Source organism: Protomyctophum parallelum, assembly GCF_964188405.1.
Source record: "Protomyctophum parallelum genome assembly, chromosome: 9".
NCBI lineage: Eukaryota > Metazoa > Chordata > Actinopteri > Myctophiformes > Myctophidae > Protomyctophum > Protomyctophum parallelum.
The window spans coordinates 43259449-43281948 of record NC_139706.1 but is presented as its reverse complement, the minus strand read 5'-3'; the positions used below and the strand labels follow the sequence as shown (position 1 = coordinate 43281948).

The 22500-nt window shown below is 44.0% G+C and overlaps 1 protein-coding gene across 1 annotated transcript in view; it reads right to left on the bottom strand.

The window, feature by feature from the left end:
- The window catches only part of gucy1a2 (guanylate cyclase 1, soluble, alpha 2), a gene marked incomplete at its 5' end in the record, with an annotated part of 58790 nt that overhangs the window by 9742 nt on the left and 26548 nt on the right, over positions 1-22500 (bottom strand). The window contains 3 exons of the mRNA XM_083773273.1: positions 3362-3505; positions 7476-7748; positions 8380-8592. Of these exons, the coding sequence (XP_083629399.1) occupies positions 3362-3505; positions 7476-7748; positions 8380-8592 (630 nt within the window). The remainder of the gene's footprint in view (positions 1-3361; positions 3506-7475; positions 7749-8379; positions 8593-22500) is intronic.

Below are 22500 nucleotides of genomic sequence, written 5' to 3'. Positions count from 1 at the left end.
TTGGGATCTGGGATCACGGAAGCAAATTTGATGACGGGGCTGTTCCTTTTTTTCAAGATACTTGGTAGATGATTGGATGGGACCGTCTGTCTATCACCGTGTGGGCGTGCAAACACAACCAATCATATTGACGTGTCTATATAGCTTCACGTCCGGTTTCGCACATATCCCGCCCTTAGCTCACGCTGATTGGTCCGGTACGGAACGGATTTTTGTCAGCTCAACTGCCTGAGAGATCCCAGATGAATGCTGTGTTGGAGAACATGGTTACCCAATACCGCCCTCATCTGGCAGCGTCAGGTTACTTGCAACCCCCATGAGCTCTCAATGGGCGGCCAATGATGGAGCAGCGCTAATGGAATATTTTCCATTATATTTTACATGATGGAAAATATAATGGAATGGAAGTACTCACTATCTAGTAGAAGTGAAGTAGAAGTATCAATACCATAATATAGGCATTTCTTTAATGGTTTTGGGGCCATTGTTGGCACAAGCCACATTCAACTGCTCATAACTATGGAATGGATTATTGCAGGGGCACCGTTTTTTCCCCTCGACTCTACAAGACTCTACTGTGTCTATCAAAGCAGTCGGCAGGTGGATCGTTTTCCTCTAAGACTCTACTGTGTTTATCAAAGGAGTCGGCGGTTTTAAAGTATAATAGTGATGTTTCAAAGGTTAGTGAAAACACCAAGAATGCCTAGTAAGGGCAGCTATATACGCAGGGCTGCACATAAGCGGTTCCCCAGCACGCATGCATCGTCAAAATTCAACATGCGCTGTCAATCAAGCGCCGGGAAGAAGGGGCCGCCTAGAATGATTATTAAGGCCAGAATACTAGTAAATTCTGTGGCGAGAGCATTTTCCACCGACTGCCACTCAAAGTGGCTAATGGCCAATCACAGCACGTCTTGCACAAGTGCACTGGCCATTGTGGCAAATCACAGCGCGTCCTTACTCAAAAGGGGGAGGATTCCATGCTGGTTGACAGGAGAACAGGAGTTCAGTTTACTACTGATAAAACCTGACACAAATAGTTTTGTCTTCTCCGTTTCAGATAGCAAACTACTGTAGTCCCCGGTGTAAAAGGGCATGCTTTGGATGCTTTGCACTCTTCCCATTTGCCGCTGTGCTTGTGTTTGTTTTCCGGGTGCTGGAGCAGCATGGTTGCTCGTGTGCGATGCCGTCTCTCGGCACCGGCCACCAACTCTTTACGGGTACTAAGGTTTTAGTATACCGACATAGTGGAGTGGGAAGAGTTTAAAGCATTGCAGACTGGCACTGCTGCTGCCAAACATGAACACCGTGTCTCGACATACAGTCCCTTATTATCGTAAAGTCGGGTAGTATACACTGTTTATTTTTGCACCGAGGAGCCATGTGTGTCTGACTGTCTGACTACGTCGCCTGACTCGCCTCAGCTAAAAACAAAGGGGAAGCCTGATGTATGCTTCGCCGTACGATGTGTCGCATGTTAAAAAAAATAGCTGATCTGCAAGCTCACAACGTGTCGCAACACGTTGTGAGCTAATAGATCGGTTATTTAAATACAAAATAATAAAAAATCTAAATATTGCTTTGACGCTCATATTATCCTTAGGAAGTATTACGTTGTTTTTATTAGAATATGCATTCCATAGGGCTGGACCACACATGGACCTAGATTTTAGCAAATTTAGATTTTTTTAATAATGGGATGAATCTACAACAAGAGCCATTCTAGGGCTAAATCTAGAGTTGCAATACCCTCCATTGACTCCCCAATCATCCAATGAATATCTTTTTGATATAAGTTATTCATCCCTCTTTTATCCATCCGGCGAGACGGGTCGCCGCATTTTAGGAGCACCAAGAAACTCTTCCAGGTGCTCCTCTGAGTACTAGACCAAAACAGTTGTGTGCAGCCCATAGACTGTAAAAAATATGGACAAAGCGTTCCCCGGGTCTAACATGAACGTAAAATGAAGCCTGAAATCCCTTGCATTCTAATGCACTGTAAATCGCCATCTTTCTAGATCCGTTTTGGACCAGCTGGCCATTGGCTGGCTCCGTTTGGGTCCAGCTGGCCATTGGCTGCCCAGACAACGAGGCAGGATTTCCCCCCTTCTTCTCCGTTGGTTTTTATTTTGACTCGAGTGGGAGGAGAAGACTCTTGAGTGGGAGGGGAATCCCGATCATAGACGGTAACGGTAGCCACGCCCCTCAGAACATACGCAACTTTATGGTCATTATTTTAATTAATGGGACCATAATTTTCCAAAAAGAATATTATGACATTAGAAATGAGACTTTAAACTAGTGACTGGAAGAAGAAAGTATTCATGACCATGTTTATTAAGGTAATACAGTCTAGGTGAAGTTGGGCCAAAATACATGGGCCTCTATGGAGCTATGGGGCTTTTTGGGTCCAGTCCAGCGCCACAACAGGCCATTATATGAACTACCGATTTCAAATGAGGCTTCACGAAATATCTGGCTGACTGCCCCCCTGGTGCAGCCCTGCATATACGGTAGACCATTTTTAAACTCTGGCAGTCAGTGAGTTAATTCTTTCTGTGCCACGCTAGGTGGAGTGTAGCTAAGCCTTGCCAGGGGGAAAACAAATAATTCAATGTGGCCCTCTGGGGTGAGTGTGGAAATATAGTGGCCCTCTCCCACCCCTGCTGTAACATCCAGTGACTGGCTCACACTAAACGTCTCCAAAGTAAACACTGAACTGGGAAATTGTGTCCCAATAAGTGCCCCAACCACTTGGAATGACCTACAGCTTAAAGATATTTTCTATTTCTTTTTTATATACCACAATATCTTTACCCTTTTTTTTTTTCACCCAGGGTCAATTGCACTCCCTGCTCTCCCTCTGCCAACGTGGTGGGGAGAGCCCCGAACTGAGCTCATGCTTCCTTCAATGCATGAGTGAGCAAGCCACTTCTCATCACCTGACAGGGGGGGAGTTTCCCCGTTTGGACAGGAACACGTTATTCTAACCAGTTCCTTTTCCCTTCATCAGGTGCCCCAGCTGACCAGGGGGGGGCAGTATAGAGACCAGGAGGTTTTTTGTGAGGGTACGTGGTACGTACCCTAGGGGACACGGAGAGAACATGCAAACTACACACAGAAAGGCCCTTTCACCATCCCCACCTAGGGTATGGGTGCTGATGACGTGGAGGAGAGACCACGCCCACAGTGTCCCCGGCAGGAATTGAACCTGGGACCTTCTATTTGTGAGGCAACAGCTCTACCGACTGTGCCACCATACCCTACAATAATAAATTGTAATAATACAATTTATTATCATCATCATCATCATCATCATGCTTCTTCTTATTATCATCACCGTAAGCCAATCAGATCTCACCTTGATGGGTTTGGCGTCAGGCGTGAGGACCTCCTCTGACAGCTCCATCATCTTCAGGGCCATCTGTGCGATTGGCTTAGCGTGGCTGTCAATCTTCTTGTGGAGCCCACCTGCCACGCAGTAGGCGTCGCCGATGGTCTCAATCTGAACGGCAGGGGCACAAACATGGAGGACGTAAAGACGAGAATCACACAGGCAGAGGAACATGGAGGACGTATAAAGACGAGAATCACACAGACAGAGGAACATGGAGGACGTATAAAGACGAGAATCACACAGGCAGAGGAACATGGAGGACGTATAAAGACGAGAATCACACAGGCAGAGGAACATGGAGGACGTAAAGACGAGAATCACACAGGCAGAGGAACATGGAGGACGTATAAAGACGAGAATCACACAGGCAGAGGAACATGGAGGACGTAAAGACGAGAATCACACAGGCAGAGGAACATGGAGGACGTATAAAGACGAGAATCACACAGACAGAGGAACATGGAGGACGTATAAAGATGAGAATCACACAGACAGAGGAACATGGAGGACGTATAAAGATGAGAATCACACAGACAGAGGAACATGGAGGACGTATAAAGACGAGAATCACACAGACAGAGGAACATGGAGGACGTATAAAGACGAGAATCACACAGACAGAGGAACATGGAGGACGTATAAAGACGAGAATCACACAGGCAGAGGAACATGGAGGACGTATAAAGACGAGAATCACACAGGCAGAGGAACATGGAGGACGTAAAGACGAGAATCACACAGGCAGAGGAACATGGAGGACGTATAAAGACGAGAATCACACAGGCAGAGGAACATGGAGGACGTAAAGACGAGAATCACACAGGCAGAGGAACATGGAGGACGTATAAAGACGAGAATCACACAGACAGAGGAACATGGAGGACGTATAAAGATGAGAATCACACAGACAGAGGAACATGGAGGACGTATAAAGATGAGAATCACACAGACAGAGGAACATGGAGGACGTATAAAGACGAGAATCACACAGACAGAGGAACATGGAGGACGTATAAAGACGAGAATCACACAGACAGAGGAACATGGAGGACGTAAAGACGAGAATCACACAGACAGAGGAACATGGAGGACGTATAAAGACGAGAATCACACAGACAGAGGAACATGGAGGACGTAAAGACGAGAATCACACAGACAGAGGAACATGGAGGACGTATAAAGACGAGAATCACACAGACAAAGGAACATGGAGGACGTATAAAGACGAGAATCACACAGACAAAGGAACATGGAGGACGTATAAAGACGAGAATCACACAATTGTCAGTGCTTCACCCTGCACACATTCACAATTGACAATTTGGCCAATGTTTGACCACTTTAGTTTGTTGATTACTTTTGATTAGGGATGAGTGTCCTTAGGATTTTTATGATTTCCGATATCGGTTATGCCGATACTGGTTCCTAATGGTTCCCTATTTCGGTTCAAAAATGGTGTAAAATAACTTAAATAAGAGGTCAAATGTTTATTTAACAAAAGTATTTTAAGCCTTAGTCAATTTAAGACCATGCAATGAATAGAGTAACATCTTCTAAATCATGTGGGGACCCCCTCGGGGTACCAACCCACAATGTTGAGAGATACTGAGGTGCGTAAACATAGCAACAGATATAAAGTATACTGTACAGTGGTGTATCAGTGGTTCAACAGATATAAAGTATACTGTACAGTGGTGTATCAGTGGTTCCCAAACTGGTTAGGCGGTGACCCAAATGAAAAGACCAATGATATGGGCGAAGTGTTCCTTTAAGGGCAGATCGCTGAATCATTACTCGATGTGATACGAGTTACGTAACGACTGCAACTATAAGATTCATCCTGATCTGTTGATTGAGTCTTGAAGAAATCAATTACAAGCTTTCAACGAGCCGTGTAGGCAGGTGAAACAAAGACTGTGATAAGCATTGCTTATGCTATTGCATATGCTTCCCGTGATTCAGGTTCAGTGGTTCTGAAATGAATCAATACATCTCTCACTGTCACTAGGAGAGAGAGAACAAACAGAGAGAGAGAGAGAGAGAGAGAGAGAGAGAGAGAGAGAGAGAGATGGTCATTTGGAAACAGTAACCATGACAATGGGATCATATGTCACTCCACAAACATTCACTCAAGCACTTTTCAGACATCCATGACCTCTCTCTCTCTCTCTCTCTCTCTCTCTCTCTCTAGGTCCAGGATATGTGACATGTGTGATAAATGGCACAAAGGACAACAACAGACCAACAGAGGAAAGAAAAGGTGAAACATTTCAGCAAACACACCCAGAGCCTGAGCCTTCTAGACGGATTTGGAAACAACCATGTGGCCAAAGCACACATACTCTATTCAAAAGGAGATTCTCTCACACACACACACACACACACACACACACACACACACACACACACACACACACACACACACACACACACACACACACACACACACACACACACACACACACACACACACACACACACACACACACACACACACACACACAGGCCCTATATACTGTAATAGACCAATAAACTTGGCTTGAACTGAACCATATATTTACCATAACTAATCTATATTCACTGATACGGCATGCACTAATGTTTGACTTCCCCCTGTCAACAAGCAGTAATAAGTGTGTGTGTGTGTGTGTGTGTGTGTGTGTGTGTGTGTGTGTGTGTGTGTGTGTGTGTGTGTGTGTGTGTGTGTGTGCTAGCATTTGGCTGAATGTGTGCTTATCGGCCTCTCTGTGCCTAAAGGCCTGGGAGTGTGCTTGTGTACACAGTATATCGCTGTGTATTATGCTGAAAAGCATATCGTTACCGTCGGACAAAAAACTCTTATCTCCATATTATAACTTTTTGTGAATGCTACTTGATCACACTAAAGCGTCGCACATCAAAAGTAGCAGATCTACAAGCTTGAAACGCGGTGCAAAGCTTGTAGATCTGCTACTTTCGCTATTTTTTATTATTATCGCTGCTGTGGGGAAGAAACCACCTAACTCCAAAATGTACATTTTTCAGGAAATGAAAAATATAAATTTTTCAGGAATTTTTTTTATTTTTTATTTAGCAATACTGCCTCACCAAAGTTGTTGTTGTGACTTTATATATTGTCAATTACTTTCATGAGAGGGGGAGAGGTGGTGGAGTTAATTGCTTTAGAGGACATTTTGAGGGTCCAATGGAGTTACTACTTTCTATTCAATATTTTGGAAAAAAACACAGACAGGGTGTTCAATAGCACTGATTTATGCAATCAAAAACGTCAAACATGGAGTTAGGAGGTTTCTATATGAGGTTTCCTCCCGACAGAGAGAACGTACATATGCAGTAGGCCTAGTAGTATAAATAGTATAAATGAAACATAACTCTACCTCATGGATGTTCCATGTTGTCACTGTCAGGTGGAAACCTTGAATGTCCGTAACTGTCCAGTTTTTCTATTATTTATGTGTCATAAGCTTGTAGATCAGCTATTTGCACTACTTTTGTTCGTCAAAGTTGTCTGATGAAGTAAGACATTAATTTACGAGAAAAAGAAAAGTTGAAATATGGAGATACCAGGTTTCTACCTGATGACAACAACGATATGCAAAGGATAATTAATGGAGAGCAGGTCATTATTGATGAATCAACACTGAAGGGGAGTTTATTTCTCAATAATGACCTGCTCTCCATTAATTACTAATTACAAGGCTAATTAACGAAGGAATCAAGTAACAAAACAGGAACACGGTCGCCACAGAAAACAACAGGTTTCTTTCAAAATAAGGCTGAAAAACATCTCTCAGGAGAGGGGAGGTAAATGTAGCCTAATTGCCCCATCTCTTTTGTACATTTAGTTTTTTGAATTTGTTGATGACGTGTTAATGGAGACAAGTCATCCTTTTAGCCTTTTGTGTCTTCCTGTACCTTGTGCTGTTTACATTTCAGACAGTATTCAATCAATCAATCAATCAATCAATCAATCAATCAATAAAAATAAATAAAAACCTTGGAACCCCTTGCACTCTCCACTTTCCTGTTACTTCCCAGCCACTGTTACGGAGGCTACGTACGCAACGTCGCGGCTAACCTTATAGACGTCCAGGATGCCGCACTGGTAGTCGAAGCGTGTGTACAGCTCGTTGAGCATGGAGATGACCTGCATGGGCGTGCTTTGCTCGCACACGGCCGTGAAGCCCACGATGTCCGAGAACAGCATGGTGACGTCGTCGACGGTGCGTGCCGGCACGTGCTCGCCCTGCCACAGGCACTGCGCCACGTCGCCCGGGAAGATGGAGTAAAGGAGGTCCACCGTCCTCCTCTTCTCCTCCTCCAGAGCCTGGTGGGTGCGCTCCAGGGTGGCCTGGGTTGTGGAGAGAGAGGGGGGGGGGACATATTTGTGTTAATCAGCGGTGTAAAGCAGTGGTTTTCAACCCTTTTTCATATCAAGGTCCATTATTTATTCGGCATTTGAGCCACAGACCACCATTTGATGAGATGTGGAATATTGTATTATCGATGGATGTACGATTTTGTCCACGATTCCATGGTGTATTGATGTTGGTATACCATAGGAGAGATAACAGGCAAACGTTGATCAAAATAACAATTCTTCAACATTCTCTAATTGTGTAGACTTCATGTAAATGATTTAATGGAGATGTTCAACAATATGTTAACTCTGATAAAAACAAAACAAAACAAAACAAGAAATGTTGCTTTACATATAATAATGACATGCTTTCCCAGTTTTAATGGGATCCCTATATGGATGAAAGACAGTGTTTTGTTTCTTTTTTTTAATCATTTCTTTTGAGGGTTTTCTCTTTTTTGACATACCAAGGACAACACAACAGACTTACAAGACAGTGTACAACAATGTATATAAAAACAACAACGAAAACAAAGAAAATAAAAGTTACAAGAGAAAAGAAAAATAATAATAATTTCCAAGTGGTACAGGGTTGTGAAATGCATGCGTTTTGTTTCTAAACCTTGAGTTTGTCCATCCTCTTCTTGAGGCCGTCCTGGGCCTTGGCCTGCTCGCCCACCAGGATGACGTCCCGCGTGGCGTCGTGGATGGGGATGTCGGACAGGTGGAGGCCGCGGCCCATCAGCTCCTCCAGCTTGTCCACCCGCGGGGAGCCCAGGAATATCAGGGAGCAGGACTCTGGGACGTGGAGCATCTGGCCCTTCAGCTCCATCACCTGGATGGACAGGGAGTGGTTCATTCGGACAGAAAAGTTGCAATTCCGTTTTAGTCATTTAGTCTTTTTGAATGCAATTCCATTTAATTTGAGTCATATTTGAGTCATCTGATATGTTTTAGTTTTAATCTAGTTTTAGATGAGGGAATATATATTCTAGGCGACTAAATCTACGGTTGATTAAGTAGACTAAAATGCGTCGTAATGCCTGATTTAGATACTCACATGTGAGTGTAGGCATAAAAGGACTTGCCTTTTGGTTCTACTGGATCTCCTCTCCACTAGTCCCTTCCTAACAACTTTGTATTTGTTGGCAAAATTGTCATTATATTTAGTATATATAGCTTAGTTTATATTTAATAAAAGGTACTCAACGCACATTTTTCGTCATAGTTTTAGTCAATGAAATGAACACTGACTCCATATAGTGAATATATGAATCATCGCTGTCGTGTGCAAACCTTGTATGGCTAAAAACTCTTTCTTTTCAGGATTCAAAAAAATAAATAGGTGATCTACAAGCTCAAGACGCGACATGTTTTTTTAATATTACCCAAAATCTTGTCCCTGATACAAAATATCAGATGGGAGGGTCCGTGGACACATTTGGAGTTCCTTGACATGAGAATGTTTGAGAACCACTGTTCTCTGTTCACTGTTAGTGAACAGAGAGTGAATCATAATGACCCCCCGGACACAAAAGTGAAAGTGTGCCAGCTGTCTGCCTTTTGACGATGACAACACAACACTGCTCAATGTTCAAAGCTCACTTAACCTCGTTCCCACGCTTGTCTCATCTAAAAAAGGACACATGTTTCCCATCCTTTTTCGTTCCCTCCAACACTGATGTTGGCCTACAAAGCAACCAACGGCAAAGCTAACAAAGGTATGGCACCCCCGGTGCCATGCCCCGGTGCTTCAATGTCTGATCCTTCAAAGTCTGATCCACAAGATCAGCTAACACACGGATGCATGTGTGTGTGTGTGTGTGTGTGTGTGTGTGTGTGTGTGTGTGTGTGTGTGTGTGTGTGTGTGTGTGTGTGTGTGTGTGTGTGTGTGTGTGTGTGTGTGTGTGTGTGTGTGTGTGTGTGTGTATGTGTGTGTGTGTGTGCGTGCGTGCGTGTGTGTGTGTGTGTGTGTGTGTGTGTGCGTGCGTGCGTCTGTGTGCAATACATCACTTTGAAAGATAGAGAGGGGAGAGAAAAAATAGAAAGAGACAGAAACAGAATCATATTATGTAAATGTTTAATTAGTTGTTCCTCATTTTCTCACGGCACTAACATCCCTTTAAGCTGAACTGCAAACTGATGAAATGGGGAGGACGTACACATTGCAGTTGTACACAGTGTCCATTTGTACAATTAAGCTTGAAGATAGGCTAAATCTAGATTTTAGCGCTTGGTTGGCGCAGTGGTAAAGCCGGATGCTTTGTCGAGCATATATACCACACATGGGCAACATACTCTGCCCTTTGACCATCTCATTCCGGCCTGACTCTGACTGAATCAGACTCTTTGCCTAAATAAAAGTAGGCTACAGGGATATACAGCATTAGCCTGGCTCCAGCCCTTAATCACTACCATTAAAAAATATGTCCTGGCGATTCAGGTCTATAGTGACGCTGCCTACAGTGGCGTCAGTCTCTATCGAAAATCTGATTGCAGCAGCTGATTGGCCATCAGCCCTGTCACTCGACAGCGTCAAACAACAAACATGGCTGCCCCCACTGCGGTGACTACTAATCTGATTGGTTGGTATGAACCAATTGCCGAAGACTGCCACTTTGACAACGCCCATCCCAGAAACTGCTGCCGTGGGGAGGGCTTTCAGTCTGAATAATGAAATGAAAAGGCAGTGGCAGGCTAACCTAGCATAACTTAAACAAAAAAACACACAAAAATAACTTGTAACAATAAAGAAAGGCCATGCACCCACCCCTACGCTCTCATGGCTGTATGCACTGAACCACATTGTTAACTCTAATGCAACTGGCAAACATTGACAAACAGAGGACTGGTGTGGTTTGAGGTTGGCCCGGAGGAAGACAGCAGATGACTGTGGAGACAGCCAGCACTGACACTTAGGCCTATATAACTGCTACCATTGTACAATTTACAATGTAGGCATTCAGCACAGTGATTCTTTCACACTTTCAGAGTTACAGATCCATAAGGGTCTGTTACTATTATAGTAATTTAGTTGACGAAAAACAAATCTAAGTAACAAAAACATGTGTTCATTGCCAACATAAGACTGCAGAGTAAACACTTAGCATCTATCGAACATAGGTGAATAGAACTACACATTACGAGGAGAGCTGAGTGCTAGGGGCTGAGGTGAAGTCTGTAAAGGTGAGTGCTAGGGGCTGAGGTGGAGTCTGTAAAGGTGAGTGCTATAGGGGCTGAGGTGAAGTCTGTAAAGGTGAGTGCTAGGGGCTGAGGTGAAGTCTGTAAAGGTGAGTGCTAGGGGCTGAGGTGAAGTCTGTAAAGGTGAGTGCTAGGGGCTGAGGTGAAGTCTGTAAAGGTGAGTGCTAGGGGCTGAGGTGGAGTCTGTAAAGGTGAGTGCTAGGGGCTGAGGTGGAGTCTGTAAAGGTGAGTGCTAGGGGCTGAGGTGAAGTCTGTAAAGGTGAGTGCTAGGGGCTGAGGTGAAGTCTGTAAAGGTGAGTGCTATAGGGGCTGAGGTGAAGTCTGTAAAGGTGAGTGCTAGGGGCTGAGGTGAAGTCTGTAAAGGTGAGTGCTATAGGGGCTGAGGTGGAGTCTATAAAGGTGAGTGCTATAGGGGCTGAGGTGAAGTCTGTAAAGGTGAGTGCTATAGGGGCTGAGGTGAAGTCTGTAAAGGTGAGTGCTAGGGGCTGAGGTGAAGTCTGTAAAGGTGAGTGCTATAGGGGCTGAGGTGGAGTCTGTAAAGGTGAGTGCTATAGGGGCTGAGGTGGAGTCTGTAAAGGTGAGTGCTAGGGGCTGAGGTGAAGTCTGTAAAGGTGAGTGCTAGGGGCTGAGGTGAAGTCTGTAAAGGTGAGTGCTAGGGGCTGAGGTGAAGTCTGTAAAGGTGAGTGCTAGGGGCTGAGGTGAAGTCTGTAAAGGTGAGTGCTATAGGGGCTGAGGTGAAGTCTGTAAAGGTGAGTGCTAGGGGCTGAGGTGAAGTCTGTAAAGGTGAGTGCTATAGGGGCTGAGGTGGAGTCTGTAAAGGTGAGTGCTATAGGGGCTGAGGTGGAGTCTGTAAAGGTGAGTGCTAGGGGCTGAGGTGAAGTCTGTAAAGGTGAGTGCTATAGGGGCTGAGGTGAAGTCTGTAAAGGTGAGTGCTAGGGGCTGAGGTGGAGTCTGTAAAGGTGAGTGCTAGGGGCTGAGGTGGAGTCTGTAAAGGTGAGTGCTAGGGGCTGAGGTGAAGTCTGTAAAGGTGAGTGCTAGGGGCTGAGGTGAAGTCTGTAAAGGTGAGTGCTAGGGGCTGAGGTGAAGTCTGTAAAGGTGAGTGCTAGGGGTTGTGGTGAAGTCTGTAAAGGTGAGTGCTAGGGGCTGAGGTGGAGTCTGTAAAGGTGAGTGCTATGGGGCTGAGGTGAAGTCTGTAAAGGTGAGTGCTAGGGGCTGAGGTGAAGTCTGTAAAGGTGAGTGCTAGGGGCTGAGGTGAAGTCTGTAAAGGTGAGTGCTATAGGGGCTGAGGTGGAGTCTGAAGAAGTGAGTGCTAGGGGCTGAGGTGAAGTCTGTAAAGGTGAGTGCTAGGGGCTGAGGTGAAGTCTGTAAAGGTGAGTGCTATGGGGCTGAGGTGGAGTCTGTAAAGGTGAGTGCTAGGGGCTGAGGTGAAGTCTGTAAATGTGAGTGCTATGGGGCTGAGGTGGAGTCTGTAAAGGTGAGTGCTAGGGGCTGAGGTGAAGTCTGTAAAGGTGAGTGCTAGGGGCTGAGGTGGAGTCTGAAGAAGTGAGTGCTAGGGGCTGAGGTGAAGTCTGTAAAGGTGAGTGCTATAGGGGCTGAGGTGAAGTCTGTAAAGGTGAGTGCTATAGGGGCTGAGGTGAAGTCTGTAAAGGTGAGGAGCCACGAGGGAGAAGAGAGTAAATAAATAAATGGTAAATGGTGCATTTATATACAGTAGCGATTATATCCAACCTATTACATAGGTTGTGCATTACATTCACCCATTCACACGCACATTCACATACACCGATGGCGGAGTAAACCATGCCAGGCACCAACCAGCACATCAGGAGCAATTAGGGGTTCAGCGTCTTGCTCAAGGAAACTTCGACATTAACTCCGGGGGAGCCGTGGATCGAACTGGGGGAACACTGACACCACATTTGGAGTGATGCCCCTCTGCACTCTTATTGGTTAGCCAAAATACAAGGTTCACTACGCTCATATGTCAGTTCTCATGCATGTCTCGCCCAGGCGTTTTTTTTTTCCGCTTTTGAAAACAAAACGCCTGCGGTCTCTGAGGCTACTCTACCGGCCACTCTAAGTTTGAGTCCACTACAGAGCACAGTAGGAAGAGTCCATAACTAGTGCAGGTACAGAGTGAACTGACAGTACACACACTGACAGTGTGACAGGTTTTGGATATGACTGTAGAATTATAAAATATATTCATACAGTAGTAGAGGTGATGCGATGTTCAGCACATTGGATTCAGAGACAGTTGACTGGCTGGCTGATGTTTTGATGAAGCTGTCATATAGTTCTCAAAGTGGGGTCCGGGGACCCCCAGAGCTGGGGTGCCAGAGGGGGTCCCTGATCAAAATGAGTAAACATATAGCATCAAAATAAGTGTATAGCTAACCACTGTGATCCTTATATTAGCCCTTTGAAAAGATTACATTTTGGAATATTCTTGAATCATTTCAACACAAATCTAGTATGACATCTTTTCACATGGGGTTTTCCGAGTACACAGAGTCTCTTCGCCAAAAATAGCATACCAGTATCTACAAACTCAAAACTGATGTGTTGCTTGAAAATATGCTATTTTTGGTGAATGTTCCTCCCAGAATAGGGATGCTGGGGTTTGTGGTACATGATTGCCCAGTATAAAGAACAATTTTCAGTCCTGATGGAAACAAATCGTCTCTCACGTACCGCCAATATGACAAAAGGTGCTATACAGTGTCAATGTAATTCAGGGGTGCTGCCGTGGGTGAAAAGGGGTGACCTGAGCCAAACAGGTTTGAGAACCACAACTGCCCTACAGTATCTGTATGCATAAACAGTTACAGTATGCATCTGTGTTTCTGCCAACTGCCATAGCCCAATCAATGTATATCATAGCTGTCAGGCAGAAACATCTCTGGATAAAAATCCCCATTATGCTAACCTTTTGTGTTTTTGTTTTGCCTATGCCCATACAGTACACAAAAGTATCAAACGTAGCAGCTCCACAAGCTTGAGATGTGTCGTGAAAAACTAAATTGCTGGCCCAGGCCGTAGCGTAACGGTCTGGGCACCGGACTGGTGATCCAGTCGCGGTGTGCCGCGGGTTCGACTCCCGGACCCGACACGGCCTTTACCGCATGTCATCCCCCCATCTCTCTCCCGTTTCCTGTCAGCCTACTTTCTATCCCTTAAAAAATCAATAAAGGCGTAAGCCGCAAAAAAAAAAAAAAAAAAGAAAAAAAAAAAAAACTAAATTGCTGTCAAAATCAACACTGGACCGTAGCAAGGATTTAGGGCACCAGATTCATTCCTTGCTGACGCTAAAACCCTGCGAGAATGCCAAAAACATGTTCGTGATTGTAGATGCTGAGCTCAGCTTCCAGAAGCATCTCCAATACTGCCTTTTTATCATTTCAGGAACATATCATTGCTGTCTGGCAGAAACCTCAACATCACCATATTCTAACTTGTTGTTTTTTTTCGTAAATTAATGCCCTACTTGATCATATTACAGCGTCACACAAAAGTGCAGCGTTTCGAGCTCATCTGCTACTTTTGAATTTGAATCGTGAAAAGTAACAGTTTTGGACGTACTGACATAATATGACAAAGACGATATCTGAAGTTAGATGCTTCCTGCCTCAGTCAGATTCTGATAAACTGGTTCATCCTAGATTATTATAATTCACATGTTTACATAAACTCCAGCTTTTTCAGAATTCTGCTGAGTAAAAAAATAAAAGCATTCATCATCTTCGCTTCACTGGCTCCCGGTGAAACAAAAATGACACATGTAAAGTGAGGGGCGCCTCACTCCTTTAAACAGTGTGTAAAACAAAACCAGTCACAAGATGTCATTTATATTGGCCACATGATGTCTCACGTCGCCAATGTTTGTTTAACTACAAGACGTCCCGTTTGGTGCCCTAAACTAACATTAACCTTTTCACACATGCTGGGGCCCCATGACCTTTAACCTTTACACACATGCTGGGGCCGCCCGACCTTTAACCTTTACACACATGCTGGAGCCCCCTGACCTTTAACCTTTACACACATGCTGGGGCACCCTGACCTTTAACCTTTACACACATGCTGGGGCCGCCCGACCTTTAACCTTTACACACATGCTGGGGCCGCCCGACCTTTATAGGTAGAATTACGTATATGCTGGGGGCGTGTTCTCGTTTTTAAATCTGACTTATATGTTTCTACATATTATGCACTGACCAGTGTGCAACAACAATGTCTTTAGTCTTTCAAAAGCAGACCTAAAACATTTCTATTTTTACCAGCTATAGGTTTGAAATTTACTTTATTTAATTTACTTTACTTTTATTGTATTACCTTCATTTTATATTTAGGGTCCGAGCACTGCACCAGTACAAAACTGTAAAGATTATTGTATCGATAATGGATCTAGTTTTTGAGGGCCTAAGCATACTCAAAAAGTGTGCAACTTTGCACACACATCACAAGTTGCATAAAATGATATTTGCAGCAGGTTCATTACATTGCTTGTTGGTCAGCACCACGGACAGTGACAAGGTGATGAGTGGTAAACAGACCAGCACCACGGACAGTGACAATAGTGACAAAGTGACAGTGCCTTCAAACACTTAACTGAAACACTGGCAGCAACAATATTTTTGAAGGAACATGAGCCAAAGACAGCAGATAAACAACTTTATGGAGATTTGGATCCCTATTTCCGTCAGTGCCTTACCCCCTCCCTACACTTCTTTGCCTTAAAAAAAAACAAAAAAACATAGCCAATCTACATCGACACGTGAGCTTGTAGATTGGCTATTTGTACTATTCAAAAATGTTTTTTCTAAATAAATAAATAAAAAAGGCAAAGAAGTTTAAGGATAAGGCGTAACGATGATGAAAATAGGGCTCTTGGTATAGACGGAAAATAAGCGATCCAAGCACACTCAGTCTAGAGGGTTAACTTCTAAGTGAACTCTAGTGTCCCCTTTCTGGGGCATAAAACAAGCTTGGGATAGAGTTTAACAGAACATTTAACAGTGTTGTGTTGTCACAAGGCAGACAGCTGCCACGCTTCCACTTGGAGTTGTGTCCGGGGGTCATTTATGGGAAATGCCCTGATGCTTTGATCCTTTGAACAACCACATCACATGGACGCCTCTCTCTGTTCCTTAAAGGTTTTATGACTTTTTTCTTTTAGGTTTTATGACCTCAATTACACCCAAAAAACCTGAACTTTGAACATTCAGTGGATTTTCTGTGGTCTGAAGTTTTCTTTGGGTTTTTTTGGGCCTTTTGAGCTACAATGAAAACAGGCAACACAGTGAAACAGTGACATCTGCTGGCAAATCCCATTGACATATATGGGATTTGCAGTAAGTGATGTCACTTACTGCCGGCAAATCAGAGCACCTGTTTGAGCCAGAAAACCCCAGATCACAGAAAATCTACTGAATGTTAAAAGTTCATGTTTTTTGGGGTGCAATTGAGATTAGAAAACCTAAAAAAACAAGAACAATTCCAAAACCTTTTTTTTTAAGTCACAATCCTTTAACCTCCCTCATGCACACCTGTCATTTTTCCTTTCTCTCAGACACCAGAGGGACACCAGCAAACCAAACATGGACATATGGGGTTTGGACCTTGAGAGTGTACAAAAGGTAACCATGAATCTAACCATGCTACCTGCCCTTGACAGGGCTGAATACCATGAGATTTTAGTTGACTAAATCTACAGTTGATTTAGTAGATTTAATGTATTTTGGCAGGCCGTTATTTAGATTGTATTTAGCTTGTGTCAGTGAAAAAAGGCATTGGTTGGAATGAACACTGCCACCACCATGCTAAATGAATGAGAGAAAGTGAAAAGTAGCTCAGCCCCCGTGGACACACCAGTCACTTCTGATCCTCTCATTACCACTCTCTCCTCTCCTCTCCTCTCCCTCTCCTCTCCTCTCCTCTCCTCTCCTCTCCTCTCCTCTCCTCTCCTCTCCTCTCCTCTCCTCTCCTCTCCTCTCCTCTCCTCTCCTCTCCTCTCCTCTCCTCTCCTCTCCTCTCCTCTCCAACCCCCTCCAATGTAACACTCTCTTCCTTTTCCTCACTCCATCTCTCTCGCTCTCTCTTTTTCATCCCTCGCTCGAACGTTACATCTCTCTGTTACTCAATCTCTCTCTCTCTCTCTCTCTCTCTCTCTCTCTCTCTCTCTCTCTCTCTCTCTCTCTCTCTCTGTAGTGTCAGATAGATTATTCCGCCAGTGCGCACACTGCAGCCCTGTTTTATTTATAGCACAAGGCTCTCCCTAGGCCTGCATAATGCATATAGCCTACATCCACATATGCACATGCACGCACACACCCGCACGCACACACACGCACACATGCACACACGCACACACACACACACACACACACACACACACACACACACACACACACACACACACACACACACACACACACCTTACCAAAGTCCCCAAATGAGTAACAGTCACTGGCAAAAAATAAATAAAAATGCTGTGTTATGTTATGCTATAAGTAGGCGGATGCAACATTCGAGTGAGCGTGCGCACACACATGTACGCACACACACACACACACACAGTCAAACGCATGCACGCACGCACGACACACACACACACACACACAGTGCTAAACAGCGACAGTACCGCAGGACGATGTGGGCAGATGTTTGCTTGGTTGTGTCTGGCCAAATGGGAGGGGCCACTGCGCCCCCGCACGCTTGACATATACTATCAGCTGTCTCCATGGAGACCGAGGAATGCACCGAGCGGTTTTAAACTTGTTTTAACTTAAAATATTTTTACCCGGACAAAACAAAACAAAAAAACAACCACTGTTGTACCTGCACAGAATGGAAGCAGCGCCTCCACCCTCTCTGAGTGAGAGAGAGTGCATTGATGGCAGCAAAATAAATACAATACATTTGGGGGAAATAAATATTTATTATAGAATATACATTTCTGCATCAGGCATGTGCAGGGCTAGCAGAGAATGCCTTGCTGGCCCTGACGGATCACCACTGGTTTGAAGGTCCAAGTCCCTTGTAAATACTGCATGTTTTTGGCCTCGTTTCTAAAGTGTAGTTGCTTATTGGGCTTGGCTTCAGTTGGACTATACTTTGACCCTATATATATATATATATATATATATATATATATATTATATATATATATATATATATATATATATATATATAATATATTAGGGCCGGGACTAATTGCGATTAATTTAGATTAATTAACTACAGAAAAATTAATCGCGATTAACTACAGATAAATTAATCGCACCTTTTTTTTTCACCGCGGAACGTTTCTCACTGGGCGCTTTTCTATAGTACTGAAAACTGGAAATAATAAAAAGTCACCCCATTTTGTGTTGCCTAGAACTGGAGGTCTGACAAAAAACAGTAACAATATGAAGTAAGTACAGCTTTGTGATGTCACTGAGATGTACTTGTTACTGTTACTAATTATTTTTCAGACCTCCAGTTCTAGGCAACACAGAATGGGGTGACTTTTTATTATTATTTCCACAACAGGTATATTAATTACAGTAAAATTGAAAAAAAAAATGAGTGGTATCCTGTAGTCACTATTCGTTGATTCACTGGGATACCAAAAAACATTAAAAAAAAAGGTTTCTCGCTGTTCTCGGGTTGAATATTGATATGCGATTAAAATGTGATTAATCTAGATTAATTAATCGCAAAGCCTCTGATTAATTAGATTAATTTTTTTAATCGAGTCCCAGCTCTAATATATATATATATATATATATATATAAATACAGTAGTATGCAGCGGATATTTGAAAATAAAAACTCACAGCACATTTTGTGCAACCATTTCCATGTCAAGAACCCCCAAACCCATGGCTGCGGAGTGGACACCCATCTGAAAATGTGTTTATAAGGTATCTTGTTTTGAAAAAAACAAAAAAACATTTTTAAATAGTTCAAATAACTGATCAACAAGATCACAACGTGTCGATGTCGATCTGCTAGTTGAACTATTTCAAGTTTATTTTTCAAGATAGTAAAATAGGCCTGGGCCGGCCGAGCAGTCCAGGCACCTATAGGGCTGTATTTTGCGTGTCTTAAGTACCAGGTCTTACTCCCTAACTTGAGTAAACTAAAGACCTGGAGGCGTGATCAATGCTCTTTGGCCACTCAGAATAGCCAAATGGCATTGATCACGCCTCCAGGTCTTTCAAGTTAGGGAATAAGACCTGGTACTTAAGACACGCAAAATACAGCCCATAGGCTGGTAATCCAACCTGACAGCGTGTCGCGGGTTCGAGTCCTGATCCCGACAAGCTACTGTTAATCAATAATGGGAACCCCCCCCCCCCAGGATAAAGGGTATACGCGCCGAAAGGGCCATAAGTCTTTCCTACACTAACTTTATGAGTTGATCTCATCCATCCATCCATCCATCCATCCCTTCTACTGTCTGCCTTCCTTACAAGCTCTTCTTGTCTTTGCTCTCTCTCTCTCGCATGCACGCACGCACGCACACACACACACACACACACACACACACACACACACACACACACACACACACATCCATGCTCAGAATGACACACAGCCCTGGGGGCTGTTATGTTGGCCTACTTTGTCTACTGTGTCTCTGTCTTAACTCAGTAAGCTGGTCGAGCTCCAAACCCCCACCCCCCTCGCCCCCCGTATAACTCCTCATAGTACAGAGCGAGAGAGAGAGAGAGAGAGAGAGAGAGAGAGAGAGAGAGAGAGAGAGAGAGAGAGAGAGATAGTGTTATGGGGATGGGGAAAGGAGGTGAGTACTGTATGTGGGAAAGCAGAGCGAGAGAGAGCAATACATGCAAGGAGTGAGAATGGAGGGAGGGGAATGGGAGGGAGATGGAGTGCAGAGGAATGGAGAGGGGTAGAGAAATGTGGGTGATGGAGAGAGAGAGAGAGAGAGAGAGAGAGAGAGAGAGAGAGAGAGAGACAGAGAGAGAGAGAGAGAGAGAGAGAGAGAGAGAGAGAGAGAGAGAGAGAGAGGGAAAAGGATGTGTTTGTTCAAAGGATCAAAGCATCAGGGCATTTCCCATAAATGACTCCCGGACACAACTCCAAGTGGAAGCGTGGCAGCTGTCTGCCTTGTGACAACAACAACACAACACTGTTAAATGTTCAATGTTCAGTCTAACCTCATTCCCACGCTTGTCACGACAACTCACAATGAGGACAAAGGGCCTGGCAAATAAACTATGACGGAAAGTCTTCCTTCCCCCGGAAGTCTTTCAACACGTTTTTTTTCATGCCTGTGGAGATCTATTGTTTTCCCCCACTGAAGGAACACTTGTTTTGCTTACCCTATAAGGAAGGCATTGGGCGCTGGGGTGACACAGTGGTGAAGTACCTGCATGCCCTCCACCACCTATACATTGGGCGCTCGGGTGACACAGTGGTGAAGTACCTGCATGCCCACCAACCACCGCACAGTTCAAATCCCTGGATTTGTCGGGTGTCTATAAACGAACACAATTGGCCCGTGTTCAGGGGAGGGAAGCCAGGCGGGGAGGGTGACATCACTGCACATACTCCTATATGGGCACCTGTCGGGAGTGTTGGACGGGGGGGAAAAGGACGGAAGAGCTGTGTCCTCCCGGTGGGGGCTCCTCACTGGTACAGTAGGTGCATGAGTACAGGATCCAACACACAGAAATGTGTGTGGGGAGGCATCAATTTGCCCTTCGCTAAGTCCCCTGCACCGAACCCGTCCTTGTCCAATAGGCATGTTATCAACAGTTACTAATAGAGGAGAAGTGGCAAGTGTTCCTTAGTTCTCATCCATTGAGATGCACGTTAAATGATGGGATTTCTCCATCTAACTAGTATGAATGCACAAAGTCTCTGTGTGTACAGATGTGCGTATACGTCTGTAATCCACGTAACCTGAGAAACATTCGCCCCACCGTCTTCAAATTCGCCACACGTGTTGCACACCATCCATGCATGTGTTCATGATGCACAGAAAATAATGGGTCAGTCTGGGTGAATGTTTTCATAGTTACATGAATAAATGTTTCAGTGTGTATCAGGTGTTTGTACAGTATGGGCACCATCATTTGGCACCACCTCATCCTCTAAACAACGCTGTCCATGATTTATTTTATTGTTTTGATTTCCCTATGCTTTGATCTTACAGATTATGGAATTTCTCCAAATTAAGTCGACAACCTTATTGCCACCAGACCGGCGTGAAGATGACAGGAGTAATAATAGATGAAAGGCCGTGCAGGGATTCAATAAAACATGGGAGAAAGGAGAAGGGAGAGGCAGAGATAGATAAGAAAAGCAAATGGAGAATATACAGCATGTACTGCACACTAAACACGAATGGTGGTAAAAGTTGTTATTTAGCATATTTGTCAAATTGTGCAATATCCATTATATGGAACCATTAGGTGTCTATACTCTAATGTAACCTGAGAAGCATGAAAACCTCTAACCACTTAGATCGTACATACTTCACTAACCAGGGTCACCCAGGTCCCTCCCTTTTCCCTCTACGCCAAACCTCTTCGTCAAAAATAGCTGGTCTTCAGTGGTCTACAAATGTTTTTGTTTCAGGGCGGCAGACATTAAGGGAATTTTGCATTTTATTGTTTTTAAAATGTAAAGCCCTGTCCTCTAATTAAAGGCTTTTTTTGAGTGAGCCCTTGCTCGAGTGCACTTGTCACTTGAAGTTTGCTCTTTGATGAGACCCCTCCTCATTCTTCGATGAGACCCCTCCTCATCCTTCGATGAGACCCCTCCTCATTCTTCGATGAGACCCCTCCTCATTCTTTGATGAGACCCCTCCTCATTCTTCGATGAGACCCCTCCTCATTCTTTGATGAGACCCCTCCTCATTCTTCGATGAGACCCCTCCTCATTCTTCGATGAGACCCCTCCTCATTCTTCGATGAGACCCCTCCTCATTCATTCTTCATCATGTTTGGACTTGGTGAGCCTTTGTTCTTTGTTCGGTCAAAGGCCGAGCACATTTTCACAGAATGTTTACTGTCATTTAATAACCAATCAATCGGTTGTGATTTACTTTTTTCAGCTAGGATCAACAGGACTAACGTAGTACACTTACCGGTATTTATTGATATCACATTCATTGTGATATCAATAAATGTGTCCAAAACTGTTACTTTTCAGAATTGAAAATTCAAAAGCATCAAAAGTATATGCGTTTGATCCTTTTGTGTGACGCTGTAGTTTTTTACGAAAAAACACAAAAAGTTCAAGCAGAAATAACATGCAACAACAAACTTATTTCTAATGATTTGAGCCTCAATCACCACTCTGATATAACCAGCCCTTGTCATTTCTTTCTGGACTTTGAAGCAGTTTTAGCTGCAATACTACAATGTCCTGAGGTGGTGGGGGAGCTGTTATGCTAATTATTTATTATTTGAGTCATTATATTACTGATGCTACTGTAGATAAAACCCGACTTGTTTCCATTCCATGCAGCTTGGAAAATCAATAATGGTGGACATTGTAAACAAAGTGGAAATGCACATTTC